The following is a 14,680-nucleotide window of genomic DNA, read 5'->3' on the forward strand; positions in this document are numbered from 1 at the left end:
CACTTAAAAAAGTTACATCGAAAACGTTAATATTATAAGCAAAAAATAATTTAAATGCCTAAAATGAACAAAATATATATTTGAGCACTTATTAATTTTATTAATCGATTATTTCATATTAAATTTCACATATCTATTATGAAAACGACTAATTCATTCATAAACGTCAAAATTTTTAACTTTTAACATTTCTTAAAGATTTAAGCCGATAAAAACATAAGGTTATAAGGAACCACATATATTGACCGCGGGGTAATTAATCAGGGGGAAAATGAATGTAAGGAGAGGATAGTCTTGCTTTTAACCTTCACCTCTACTTGATTCTTAATCTCCTGGATTTCTTTTACTGGGAAGGATTTTGATTGATTGATACACAAAACCCATAACCAGCACCATTGTTACTTGTTGATTTCAAAGAAAGAAAAGAAATGGCAATGCCATTGGGCGTGGCTCTAGAGATGGCAAAAATGGTGTGGATAGCTTTAAGTGGATGGGTTTGTTCTTGCTTGACAATTGCTGATGAAGTCGCCGCCTCTCTCAGAAGTGATGATATTGGTCCCTTTCATGTTGGCTAATCTCATTTCTTCTCTTGTTTTTCCAATCAAACCCACATCTCTGGTTAGTTTCCTTCTCAATCCCCCCCAAATCATACTTCTTTCCCTTATCTTCTTTTTCTCTCTTATGTTTATATAAGGCAACAATTTAATATATATATATATATATATATATATACTACTTCTTAACTCTTTATTTATCCTTGTTTGGTGGATTACTTTGATTGATTTCATTCGTAATATGAAGAAATACTATTTGGGCTTTTGGCATTCTAATTTTATTTTGTTTGTGGAACGGTATGTTGAAGAGAATTTTGTTTATTTCTTGCCATATAATCCTTTTCAAACTCTTGTTTCTAACTATATGTACTTTTCAAGCATTTTTTAACTGAATTATCAGATCTTCAAATTGTCCTGCTCCTCATAAGTGTTAGGTTCCCACAGATTGTTATGTTAAGCAGATGGACCCTTATTTGGATTGGGGCTGCAAATTATATTAACAAAAAACACCATAGGGGGTATAGGGGATAGGAACTGGTGGGAAATCGGGATTTGATTGGGAGGATCCCCCATCCATGGCAAATTGTGCATGATCCTACTGCTGATTTGTTAGTTCTGAGACTCACACCGGAGATATGGTTGAAAGCTGATTATTGATGGCTTTCATTTTGCACGGAACTGTGTAAAAGAAACCAATTTAGAGATACCTAGACGCCTTTCAGTTACTTTTTGTAATATCATAAAGCTAGACGAGTGTGTTATTCACCAATGAAAATGATTATTGGCTAATACCCAATTTGCTAATTATTACATATTTAAAGCATTAGGAAGCGCTAGCGTATGGATCTGACTTTGAAGAGTTGTTTATCAACGATTATCTGACTGCAAAATTCTAGTTTTCTTTTCTTTTCTGCTATCTTCTAATTCGATACTTCTTAGCATGAATGGTTTCTCACCCAAATTAACAATTGAAGTAATGGTGGATTCACCAAAGATCTACGTTTGATGCAGGAGTTTAGACTTTTTAAGTTAATTGTAATGGGATTCACCGGTTTTCCTTAGCATCAAACACCTTTGCATTGAATTATACACAACATTTTTTCTTAAAAAGGATAAAACATACGATTACAGACCTAATTAGAGCATTTGTTGGTTGGTGGATTATTCCGCATCTGCCAACTTTATTGATTGCATCTCCGCAAACTTAGTAACAACTACTGGATTTTTTAAAAGTGACATTTGTCTGACCTTCATAGTTAAAATTGTCATACTGCTGTGTCGTGTAATCATTGGGGTTGAAGGACATCTGCAAGCTGTTCTGAATTTATTTGTTGTAAATTCTTAAACTATAGGACATGAAGTGAAGAGTAAAAATGCATATACTTGATAGATGCTTGGAAAGGTTTCTTATTGTGGATTTCTTTGCAAGGAAGTGAGGTGATGGGAATATTCTCACGTCATGGTTTTCATTCTTGCTTCTAACTTGTGATAGCTTTGGTTGAGAACTAATAATATATGAACCATTACGTGTTGCTTTCTTGGAAGCCTTTACTTGACGAAGTACATGTGGAACTATTGGAATGAGAGTTGAGATGCTTGATTTAAGGTTTTTGGTGCAATTGAAAGTTTAACTGAAGATGTATCCTAATTTAATCTATAGATTGAAGGTTGTTTTGTGGTTTTTGATCCCTTGAAGTCTTAGTCGATGAATTTGAAGAAGGATAGCGATAGGTAGATGTGCTTAAGTTTGGTTCCAAGAAGTTTTAGAATTTTATAATGATGACTTTATTAGTGATCCTTGTGTTTTTTTTAAAAAAAAAATTAATGATCCCTGTGTTAACATCTAATGACTTGCAAAATTGATTATATACATTCTTCTTGGGCCAAGAATTGATGCATGCTTTGTTATTTAATTTGCAATTACGGTAAAGCCTTATTGCTTATTATCATTGCTATTATTGAACATTATTTAATCCTTCTGAACCGCAGCTCTAGAAGGCTTGTAATGGGCTTTATGGCATCGGCGTAGGGTTTGTTGGTTTTTGTACTTCAAATTTCCTGCTTTATTATTTTTTCTATTTCTTTTAGTCTTATTATTGGTTTGGAAGTCATCTGTTAATTAATTGTTAGGGATAAATACCAAATCTGCCAGCCAATATTCAATGACATTGCTCTACTTTAATTTGGCTCAAGATAAAAACAAAAGGACTATTTGATGGAATATGCCTTACGAACCATAAAATGTCACTAACAAATACAATTATTTGGCAAAATGGTGTCAGAAAAAGAAAAATGTTGAGATGGAGAGCAATTTTTTTTATTTCCATTTTTCTTTCCCTCTTTTTCCTTTCTCTGTTTTCTCCTCCTCAGATACTGGAATCACTAATGTTCAACCGCCAAGGCCTTAGGGGAGGTTAGCCAGTGTTGATCCAGGCTCTCTGATCCAGATTGGCACTGGGTGGCATGAGATCTGGCCAAATTGGCACCATTTATTACCAGCTCCTAGCCTGTCTGGCTGCAGGCTGTGGTGTGTCAAGGAAAAAAGAGTATGAAAAGAGAAAAGAAGAATAGAGAAGGTAAAAGGAAGAAGAAAAAGATAAAATACTGAAAAAAGTGAAAAGGAAATAATATGATAGTTTTCCATTTTCGTATACTTGTCCTTGTCCATGCCCTTTCCTAGATATGAGAAGTGACTTGAACATTTGTTGCAAGCTATGCTAAGTTCTGAACAGATTTAAACATCTATAAGGAGCCGTTTTGTAGAAACCGTGAACTTTCAACTGAGATGACTTCTTTTCAATCAAAACTACTCTTTTTGCGGCAATGCAAGTTGGGTGCTAACCCTCTTGTCAATTTGTATAACATGTCCCAATGGTGCTTTCATCAATCCATTGTTAGTAGTATTTGCTTCATGTTATCCATCTATCCTCTAAAAGATACATTTTTATTTCTATATTTTGCAGGAGGAACCTAAAAGAAGAAACAGAAGGGGCATGGGGATTGGAAAGGCAGAAACCATTTTTAATTTCATTCATTGGTGTGGCTTGCAAAGCTTGGTTATTGGTTTTCTTAAATTCCAGTATGCTGTAAAGTGTTGGATCAGTTTGATAATGTTGCATGGTCCCTTATGAAAGACTACTGGAGGTATGAACAGCATACTTTGTACAGACACTACTTTTCTTCAGTTTTGTGGCATTCATGGAAGGCACACTCGAATCTTAAATGATCAGTCTTACTGGTTTATCCGAACATTACTCATTTTATACCACTCATATGCTGCCCCTCTGTTCTATTATTTTTGTCGCATATTGATTATGCACATAGTTTTAGGAGAAAAAATTAATCACGTATCAAGTTATATAAAATGAAAGAAATGACAAAATTATTCCAAACAATGATTAATTGATTTGATAGATTTATTTTGATAAGTTTGAAAGAATGAGATATATTAGGGCAAAAAGAAAATATAAATGTTATTTGTTGATTTTTTTAATAAGACAATACAGGGACAAATTTATTGGGATGGAAGGAATATGTCTTATGCAACTGTACATGTACGAGGACTATAGGAATATATGCAGTATTCGTATGAGAATACCTACGGGCCGCTTTGAACTTATTACAAAGTCCGTATTCATAGTAAACATTGCTTCTAACATAACTTTTTAAAATTACTAGAGAAGTGTCAATTAAGAGTTTTTAATCATTTGCTCTATGGATTATTGACCTCTAATTCTTCTTATTTTATTTATTAATAATGTGATATGGTGCGACAATGCTGTATCAATTATTTTCTTATACAATAGCCTCGTTAATTCAAGGCTTAAATATAAAAATAAATTCTTAAATTATATCATTTTTTCATTTAAATTTTTAAATTATTTTTCGATCAATCCAAGTGTCTAATGTTACAAACTTTATCATTTTAAGTGTTCGATCATAATGACCGTTGACAAATCATGTTAAGTAACACGTGTCTTATTTTAATAGTTTTAAATATTTTATTTAAAAACTTTAAAATTAATTACTATATTTAAAAAAAATTAAAAACCCCCCTCCTCCCCCTCCCTTTTGCTTGCCGCACCTTCCTCGCAAACCCCTCTCTTCAATTATTTGTTTAATTCTAATTTAGCTTCCTAAGTTCTGCAATTGTTCTTGAAAGAAACTTCATAGCCAAACCATTATCTTTAATCCAGATCAAAATTGTATGTAAATCATAATCTTATAGAGCTTCACTATCTTCGGATATCATACATATGTTGATTTATAATAGAGATTGATGTCGATCTCTCTATGGAGTGAAGAGAAAGACCAAAGTAAGTACTAATAATTAAGCATAGTAGTTCTTTATTATTTGTGACGAAGTAATATCTATCTTAGTTATTTATTATAGGCCGAGGTAGAATTAGGAATTTATTAAAATAGGGTTCAAAGTATTTTTTAAATTTCTAAAAATACAAAAAATTTTAATTGAGGGGACTTAGTAAATTTTTCTTTATTTATTTTTTAAAGATATATATTTTTAATATTAATTAATACTTTAAAAAATTAGTAAGAGCCAAGACTTCTCTTGACTCTCACGAAGGGCCCGCCCATGATTATAAGATATTATAACTGTTTTATTAATATTATAATTATGTTGGTTAAGGAAAGGAAATTATTATCACACTTTGTTAAGTTCTATATAATATTAGTAGATTTTATCTATAGTTAAAAAATAATATAAAAATTATGATGAAATTAATGAGTAAAGAACGACAAGCTTAACGAGCAATGAGCAATTAATAGAGTCGAGAAGTAAAATTTTTAAATAAGCACGAGTCAAACAACATTTTAACGAGCAACGAATTAAGATAAACAATAAAAAAATTTAACAAACACAAGTTAAATACTGCCAAACTCACCGTCGACCCACTCGATAAGCACCCTAACTACAATAATCAACAGCATATTAAAACCATAGCATTTAAATAGTTAAATCCCAGACTCTTGCTCTGTTTTTTGCATGGCTGTGAGTGCATCCTCAATACTGAAGCGTCTTCTTCAAAACATAAACCATAAACCCCAAAACCTCAGTTCCATAACCAAATCTATCCTCAACCACCTTAACTCAGGCCGTTTCCGACAAGCTGTTTCGGTTCTCTTTGCTTCCCCAGAACCCTTACCTTACTCTCTTTACGCCCATCTTTTTTCCCTCTGTTCCTCCAAAAAAGATATCGTCGATGCCCGGAAACTTGAATGCCACCTACTCACGTTCTCTCCGTGTCCCCCAGTTTTCCTACTGAACCGTGCCATCGAAGCGTATGGGGAATGTGGGTGTTTGGATGATGCAAGGGGACTGTTTGATGAAATGCCTGAACGGAATGGTGGTTCCTGGAATTCGATGATAACAGCATATGCAAGAAATGGATTTCATGAAAGTGCTTTGTGCTTGTTTTCGGAGATGATTAGAGAAGGAATCGTGCCAAATGTGTTTTCAGTCGTTAGTGTATTGGGCTCTTGTGGTATTCTCTTAGAGTTTGGACTTTCAAGCCAAGTTCACGCGTTGGCCATGAAATATGGTCATTCAAAAAATGTAATTTTGGGGACTTCACTCGTTGACATTTATGGGAAATGTGGGGTTATGAGAAATGCAAGGCGGATGTTTGACGAGATTGAGACTCCGACTGCTGTTTCCTGGAATGTGATTGTTAGACGATATCTTGAGATTGGGGATGGAAAGGAGGCAGTATTAATGTTTTTTAAGATGATCCGAGGAGATGTTAAACCTTTGAGTTTTACATTCTCAAATGCTCTTGTTGCTTGTTCAACCATGTCAGCACTTAAGGAAGGGATGCAAATTCATGCTGTTGTGACTAAGATTAACTATGAGAAGGATAAAGTGGTCTCTAGTTCACTTATTGATGTGTATGTGAGATGTGGGCATCTAGAAAGTGCTCGTGCAGTATTTGATCAACTTGTTTCCAAGGATTTGATTTCCTGGACTGCGATTATGTCGGGTTATGCCGTGAGTGGGAGAAGTAGAGAGGCAAGAGAACTCTTTAATATGATGCCCGAACGGAATCTTATCTCATGGAATGCAATGCTAGCAGGGTATACTCGATTGTCTCATTGGGATGATGCCTTAGAATTTATTTTTCTTATGAAGAGAATAACTAAAGAAATTGATCATGTGACGCTTGTTTTAATTTTAGATGTCTGTGCTGGCCTTTCAGATGTTGAGCTGGGGAAACAGGTTCATGGATTCATCTACCGTCATGGGTTTTCCACCAATATTTTTGTAAGCAATGCACTTCTCAATATGTACGGAAAATGTGGAACCTTGAAAAGTGCCAGAGTTTGGTTTTATCAAATGAGTGAGGGACGGGATACTGTTTCTTGGAATGCTTTACTAACTAGCTATGCACGGCATCAGCGGGGTGAGCAGGCTATTTCATTATTTAGTGAGATGCAATGGGAGTCGATACCCAGCATATATATCCTTGGAACCCTTCTTACAGCTTGTGGAAATATATTTGCCCTTAATCATGGCAAACAAATCCACGGGTTCATGGTTAGAAATTTTTATGAGCTGAATACAGTGATAAGAGGAGCATTGGTTAGCATGTACTCTAAATGTCGTTTCGTTTTATATGCTTTTGTGATTTTCAAAGAGGCAGATTCACGTGACGTGGCTCTTTGGAACATCATGATTTTCGGACTTTGTCACAACGGAAGGGGTAGAGAGGTACTTGAACTTATTGGATTGATGGAGGAGGGTGTCAAACCAGACCATGTAACCTTTCATGGCATTCTGCTTGCATGCATATGTGAGCATGAAGCAGAGTTGGGTAGGCTTTATTTTAATTCAATGAGTGATGAATATTTCCTTATACCCCGGATGGAACACTATGAGTGCATGATTGAACTCTATAGCAGGTGTGGGTGCATGGAGGAGCTCGAGAAATTTGTTAAGAGTATGCCATTTGAGCCAACTGTGGCAATGTTGACCAGAATCTTTATGCATGCACGAAGCATGGTGCTGTAAGGTTTGGGGAATGGGCTGCTGAACAACATAATCAGTTGAATTCTTATACTCCACTAAGATATCAACTCAAGGACAATAGGAAAACAGGTAGGTAGGCAAGTGTTGGTATGTAAACAAAATGTTCTCCAGAGGGTCTTTTTATCCCAAAATAAAATTTTGAGGGCCAAAATACTCCTAAAAAGAATAAGGTATAAAATAACTATTAATTCAACATTAAAGATGTTTTTTTTATCTTATACCTTTTATTTTCAGCCACTTCTTTAACATAAAGAAACTTCATCCTAGTATTTGAATGAAAATAGTATCAATATTCTTCTTTAGACTTTAATTTCATAATTATTATATTGGACAAAACATTTAGAATAGGGGGTGTAGTTATTAAGGGCAACAAACGCTCAAAAAAGTAATCAACATACCCTAAACCCCATGCATGAATTGATTAGGATTAACACCATATTGCATTAAAATGCTGAAATAAAAAGATATGAAAACTTGCCCTCCAAATGTGTAGAAAAAGAAACTATTTTATCTCATACAACCCTAGGCACATTTGGCCACTCTTCATCCACTACCCTATACTCTGGAGAAAATCACTTCCTAAACTGGTATTAGACCCTACTCTTCTTACCTCTCTATTTCTACATAGTGTGCCTGTCATTGCTTTTAAAAACACATGGTTTATATTGCAAAATTTCTAAAGAAAAATGGAGTTTGCAACGACAAAAAACTAAAAAATAAATTATTTTATAGATATCAAAGAGAGAAAATAAAAGATTCAAATCAAATATAAATCTTGGAAATGATTCATGTCTTTGGGCAAGAAAAATCTCAAAACTTTGGACAATGAAGTTTCATACCCCTAACATACGCGGTGCTTAAACTTAAGATTTCAAAGGATAAAAACAAATAACAAATCCTTTCACCACTGACCACTTGGTTCATGGATACTTGCATGTGAAAAAAAATATTTTTTTATTTGGTTTTGGATTTTTGATAGACCTTGTTGAACTATAGTCCAATATTAGAAGACAAATGGGCCTCTTTTCACTGGTTTTCTTAACAAAGTCGACTCAAAATTTGAGCGCGGAAAGTCCCCATGCTTAACGAACTGACTGCAAACTTGAGTCAGTTACTGACGAACTCCATAAAAGAAGTAAAATTTCTTCAGCTTTTCCCATGCTCCGAACAAGAAGAAGAAACCAAAGAACCCAAAAGGCATTACTTCAACAATGTCAATCCCAATCCTAGAGACGTGCAGGAAGAGAAAGAGAAGGCCAAAGCTATTTGGGTTGCATTCATTTGGAGAACCTGGTTGCCCCATAAACCCCACCGGTCCCTTCCGAGATAACATTCGTTGTTTCCTTCAACAATGTGCCGAGCCTGAAGATTACTGCGTAAAAGGGATGCCCATTTGGTGCACCCTTCTCGTTCGTGACAAAACCAGCGTCGTTCCTCTTTACACCATTGAAGAGAGTGTTAACCACTCTCTAAACCCTTTTTGTGATCACTGCAGATGTACAGGTTTGCCCCTTTCTTTTTCTTCTCCCAGAGTCGGGTTTTGTGTTCTTTTTCTGGATTTTGGGTTTCTTGTTTATCTTTCATTTCTATAGTTTGCAATTTCGTTTATCTAAAGAAGCTGGAAATTCATAGCAAACATGAATTTTTAACCAAGAGTAGAATGGAACTACTAGATCAAATAAAAATGACATCTTTCTAGGTTTTAAAGATCAATAGAATGACAGTCTCTTGATTCCTTACTTTTTTTTTATCATTTAAGTGTAGTTATTCTGAGAAATATAGTTTTCAAATCATACCATCTTATGCCAATAAGCCTGCACCTGCTGCATTCTGAGTTTTGTTTATGGAAGTTCCTATTGTCTGCAAAAATTTCCCGTCCATAAGTGGTAGTATTAATACGGATAGTGTAACGAATTTGAGTCTTCAGTTTGATTAAACTATTGTATCTTTGTTTGAAGCTAAAGTCATTCTCATCCCCCTCCTCCCTATTCTGCAACTTTAGCATGTTAATGAATTCCAGAATGACATACTACAAGTAGGAATTAGCCATATACTGTCATATAGTTAAGAAAGCTTTGCTCCTAGATAAAGTTGTTGTTACAGAATTCTAGTTGCTAAATATTTTGCCCAAATTCACATTTTGTTTTCCTTGTTGCCTTTTTAGGTTGGAGCAACCATTTAGTTTCCAAAAGGAAGTATCATGTGGTAATACCAAATGACCGAGACTGGAACAAGCCTTTAGAGGATAATGTATTAAACATCCACTCCCATCTCTTACATGGGTTGATTCACTGTAATGGATTTGGCCATCTCCTTTGCATCAATGGAGTCGAAGGTGGTTCTAAGTATCTCTATGGCAGAGAAATCATGGATTTGTGGGATCGTATTTGCGAAATTCTTAGAGCACGGTAGAATTCCATAACTGAAAATTCAAGTTAGCCCAGTTCACATTTAAGAATGCCTTCATGACCATCGTTTCATATTTGTTTTAGGAAAATCTCAGTGGAGGATGCATCAAAGAAGCACGGTATGGATCTACGTTTGCTTCATGGAGTTGCATATGGACATACATGGTTTGGTAGATGGGGTTACAAGTTCGGCCGTGGAAGCTATGGTGTTTTAGAGGAAAATTATGATAAAGCAATCGAAATTCTCAGCTCCCAGAAACTTGACAAAATCATTCAAGATTTCAGTGATAGGGAGCAGAGCAGACAAATCAAGTGTACGGTTCAGCATTATAGAGATCTAAGTGAGAGCCAGTTGGTTACAATTCGGGATCTTTTCAAATTTATGCTCACTGTCAAATCTCATAGCGCACTGCAGAAGAAATTGGTAGCAGCTACTACTGCTCCTTCAGCTTCTGTACAGAAAAAATCCATCAGAATATCATTCCATAAGAAGGACAATTCGAAGGAAAAGTATATGAGATGTAAGAGATTTACCAATGTCATAGCTCATATGGATAGCAGATGGCCAGCAAAAAGGCTAGAATTTGCAGCAGAGGTGATTGTAGATGCTTTGAAGGAACATAAATCTGAAGTCGGTCATGGTGGGATGACTAGGCAAGATTTAAGAGATGCAGCTCGTATACATATTGGTGATACAGGTCTGCTGGATTATGTTTTGAAATCAATGAACAATGTCATTGTTGGATGTCACATTGTGCGCCGTGGAATTAATTCAGCTCGGGTTTTAGAATATACAATTCACGACATAGACAATCCGGTTAAGGTGTCAGAAGCAAAGGAGGAGATATATCAGAAACCTCTACCAGATGTTTTGCCTGCTCCTGTCCCTGGAACTGATGTTTATAATGATGTGGTGTATTTGTATAATAACACACTACTGAACTATCCAGAATCAGACTTGCTGGAACTTGCCACTCAGGCAGTTCTAGATAGCAAACACTTTGTGAAGGACCAGCCATTTAGAGATGAAGATGACCAGTTGTTGAGATTCTTTTGCCGAGTCAAACCCAGATTGTTTGAAGTGGAGAACATGTCTACCGAGACCTCACGTACTGGTGAACTTGTCATTGTTCAGTTACATGCTACAGTTCATGACCTAAAGCAAGCTGCTGAAAAAGCATTAAGGGATACATATTGCATTATGGATAAGTTTGTGGTGACAGAGATTGACAACCTGGGCGAAATGGAGGATAGAGACGTGCTGTTTGGAGCACTTGAATCAGGGGAAGAAATTCTGGTTGGAGGGAGTGGAATAGATTTGGACAGTAATCTGAGGCATGAAGGTGGTTCCGGTAATTGGATAGTCAGATGTGAGTGTGGGGCTCGGGATGATGATGGGGAGAGGATGGTAGCATGTGATATTTGTGAGGTGTGGCAGCACACACGCTGTTGTGGCATAGAGGATTCCGAGGCTGTGCCACCATTGTTTGTCTGCCCAGGGTGCTGCATTCCTTTTGGACCACCAATGACTGACTCTCCCCTAGCATTTCAGAATTCTGATGATCTGCTATTGGATTCGGCCACCGTTTATGGAATGGACTTCGAGTATGAAAACTGTATTGGACTCCTACAATGATTATGGAGTGCTAGCCAAGGACTAAACGATCTTTCTCAGCAGCTTGTTGATAATCTCCATAAAATGGTGATTCATCAGGGTTGCATAGTATGAAATTCATCTTGTCATACACTAGCATATATAGGAGCACAACAGAGTATGAATTCAATTCTTTTGAAAATTTACATGTTGGCATACACCAAATACTTTTTGATATCCGAAGCAAGATTAAGCAGCAGAACTTGTAGGCGACAGCTTGTCGTACCATCACGTAATCTCGGAAACTGCTAGTGTTTGATTTGCTGGTATGGTTGGGCGCGGGATGTATGAATTCTTTTGACACGTGAAGAGAAAATTCTGTTGTTGTAAAATCATAGGGTTGTGCAGATGATTAGATCATTTTCCTAATACTATGTTTTGAGGCAGTTTCTTCTTTTATAAATGCTTCGTCAGTTTCCTAGTTCTCCTTGAGTAACAGCCAAATCGGTCGAAACAAGCAACATCTTCATCTGATCTGGAAATGTTAATTCTACACCAAACTAAATATGAAGCAACTGCACTTTATGTTTTCCGGAAACAAATATCCAAGTTTATTGCTCACAACCACAACAATACTTGAGGTCAATGATATAAAAGAAAACAACTCTTGAAGTCATTGTTTGACATCTCTCTATGTGAGATATAATTAAATTATTAAATAAATATAAAATTTTAAAATATTACTATAATTAAAAAGTAAAAGGGTAAACTGCACAAGGTCACTAATTTTTTACTAAGTTTTCGTTTTCCCCACTGAAATTTCAAAACTAATAAGTTGATCACTAACGCTATCAAATTATAATAAATTTATCCCTCGACGTTAATCACAATTATTGTGAGTGACAGACGGTTGATGTGACACGTTATTATAGTCGCTTGCTTTTCTTCACGTTCAACCTCACCGACTTGGCCACCTATTTGAGTCTTGATATCATGCTTCTTGCCGGCCTCGTCGTAGTGAATCTTATCTCAACTGCAAGACTTCCCTTTTCTCCTCCCGAGACAAAGAAATGAAGTGAAAGGAGTTCAAAGTCTCGGGCTTTGATGATTTGTTGACATTGAAAGCTTCAAATTCAAGCTCTCCTTTGGTTCTAACAGGCACGAGGATAAATTTTCTGAACCAAGAGGAGTCCATGATCTTTGATACAGCGATTCGTGAACTTGGATTGGGATCTAAAAGCTTAGTGATTAACCTGCGAGCTTCAAGGGAAAATCATGGGGGGCACTTGAAATCTCTTGTGAAAAATTTTCTATACATTGCCACTAAGTTATCGTTTTGAAGTGGTAAAAACCCAGCAAGAAAAACATAAAGAATCACCCCCTCAAGACCAAATATCCACTTTATATCCTTTCTTAGCGATAACTTGAGGGTCAACATAAAGTTCCACATGCTGTGTACAATAACCCATCTTGTTTCAAGTGTTCCCAGAAAGCAGAATCTCCAGCTTTAAATCACGGTGGTAAACCCAGCAACTATGACAGAAATCAGTTGTTGGAAATAAACTCTGGTAGTTTCTTTGATATGGAAATGTGAAGACCTTAACATGGCGTGGGCTTCAGCCAAGCAAATCAGGCTTATATCAGTGCAAATGGATGGATTTGCTTGTTAAGAGGGAAAAACTCTCGATAGCAAGACGTTGAAAAACACCTACTACCCTAAAAACAATGGCAGATTGCACCAAATCTGGCAACACAAGACTCGTGTATTTAATAGAACTATGATGTGAGAATGTCAATGCCTACCCGTTGAGTGTATGGGAAACGAATCAATCATCCGTCTTCAACGTGTTTCCGGTCACAATTCCCCTGTACCAGAAATCCAATAAAATAAATAATCTCCCTCTACCAAATAAACTACCCCAGGTTTCAACGAAGTCCATGTCCAATGGAAATTAAATATAAATTGATTACATATTACTTTCATACTATAATCCCATATGTGGATCAGGTACAGAAAACACCACTGACCAAAATTAAAACTATTACAATTTACAACATTGACCCATTATTTTAATTCAACTCAAACATGATATTGCTCTAATTGAACATCCCTGGCCTTCAGAGGAACATATTCTCCCAGATAAACTTCCAGGTGATCCGACAAGGCAGATTTATCGATGTTTTCATGGTGGTAAGATTTGCACACGAAGTATATCACGGTCTGGATAACTAATCCAAAGAGTGTCAACATGGAATGTAAAAACAAAGAAAATATTGCATACACAACCCTTGTGCCCACGCCGGACCTTCTTCCGTGAATCACCACCCTCTGAAATGAAAACTGGATGACGACGGCGGCGATTCCTACTGTCAGAAAAATGAGCGCAGCCACCCATGTGTTTCCCTTTATCAGGTTCTTGCTCTTGACCATGGCGTTGAAACCGTAGGCTTCTTCTAAAACAGAGATGACGTTAGCCAAGTGCCAGATGACGGTTAAATACAAAAGCCCCGCCAGGTAGAAAATGGCTAAAACAATGAACACCGCCAAACCCAAATCGTTTCGTCCGATTGAAATGACGGAAACGAGCAGGACGCCAAACGCCACGACGTGGTAGAAAAACATGGCGACGAAAATGCATAAGAAAGTAACCAGCAGCCGTTTCCAGACTTTGGGAACGACGCTGATGACTTTGTTGAAGGTGAGTTCCCGAGCTGTGTATATGCACGCGATGGTGTAAACGACGGCAGCGGTCGAAAGAAGGGAAAAGATGAAAAACAGAGTGAAGTATGCAGCTTTGAAAAGCCAAAAGTAAGCCCACTCATCGGAGATAAGGTCGGAGAGTTTTTCGTATTTGGGAGTGCCGGGTCGAGTATGGTGGAGCTCGATCTCGTTGTGGATGATTTTGCTAAAGAAGAGATTCGAGACTTCCATGTGAACAAGGTAGATGAATGATAAAGGAAGGATTAAAGATAGAGTGATTTTGCCGAACATCTTTCTCCATGCAAAGATGGCTTTGTAGGATTCATTGAAGATGCCAAAGAAGCCAACAAATTGCATCTCTTCTTGCTCTTTATCCAT

General features: G+C 36.5%; 4 protein-coding genes across 4 annotated transcripts; 3 read left to right on the forward strand and 1 right to left on the reverse strand.

Moving 5' to 3' along the window:
• The first annotated feature begins 332 nt into the window (after window positions 1-332).
• Window positions 333-3,819, forward strand: LOC120146585. Its single transcript, XM_039160107.1, has 2 exons — window positions 333-618; window positions 3,518-3,819. Exon 1 carries the CDS (start codon window positions 429-431, stop codon window positions 573-575), a length of 147 nt encoding a protein of 48 aa, XP_039016038.1. The 5' UTR covers window positions 333-428; the 3' UTR covers window positions 576-618; window positions 3,518-3,819.
• A 1,688-nt stretch (window positions 3,820-5,507) lies between these two features.
• On the forward strand, window positions 5,508-7,729 carry LOC120146560 (pentatricopeptide repeat-containing protein At3g26540-like). Its single transcript, XM_039160086.1, is given in 2 exon segments — window positions 5,508-7,549; window positions 7,552-7,729. Coding segments are annotated over 2 exon segments (2,115 nt in total). The 5' UTR covers window positions 5,508-5,559; the 3' UTR covers window positions 7,677-7,729.
• Window positions 7,730-8,810: 1,081 nt separating this feature from the next.
• Window positions 8,811-13,195, forward strand: LOC120146677 (PHD finger protein MALE MEIOCYTE DEATH 1-like). The gene is made up of 5 exons (XM_039160178.1): window positions 8,811-9,102; window positions 9,764-10,007; window positions 10,092-11,623; window positions 12,760-12,899; window positions 13,091-13,195. The coding sequence occupies exons 1-5, from the start codon at window positions 8,811-8,813 to the stop codon at window positions 13,193-13,195; spliced, it is 2,313 nt and encodes a 770-aa protein (XP_039016109.1).
• Window positions 13,196-13,681: 486 nt separating this feature from the next.
• LOC120146678 lies at window positions 13,682-14,680 on the reverse strand. The gene has a single exon (XM_039160179.1). It carries the CDS (start codon window positions 14,678-14,680, stop codon window positions 13,682-13,684), a length of 999 nt encoding a protein of 332 aa, XP_039016110.1.

Source organism: Hibiscus syriacus, unplaced genomic scaffold (assembly GCF_006381635.1).
Source record: "Hibiscus syriacus cultivar Baekdansim isolate YM2019G1 unplaced genomic scaffold, ASM638163v2 tig00110930_pilon, whole genome shotgun sequence".
Taxonomy (NCBI): domain Eukaryota; kingdom Viridiplantae; phylum Streptophyta; class Magnoliopsida; order Malvales; family Malvaceae; genus Hibiscus; species Hibiscus syriacus.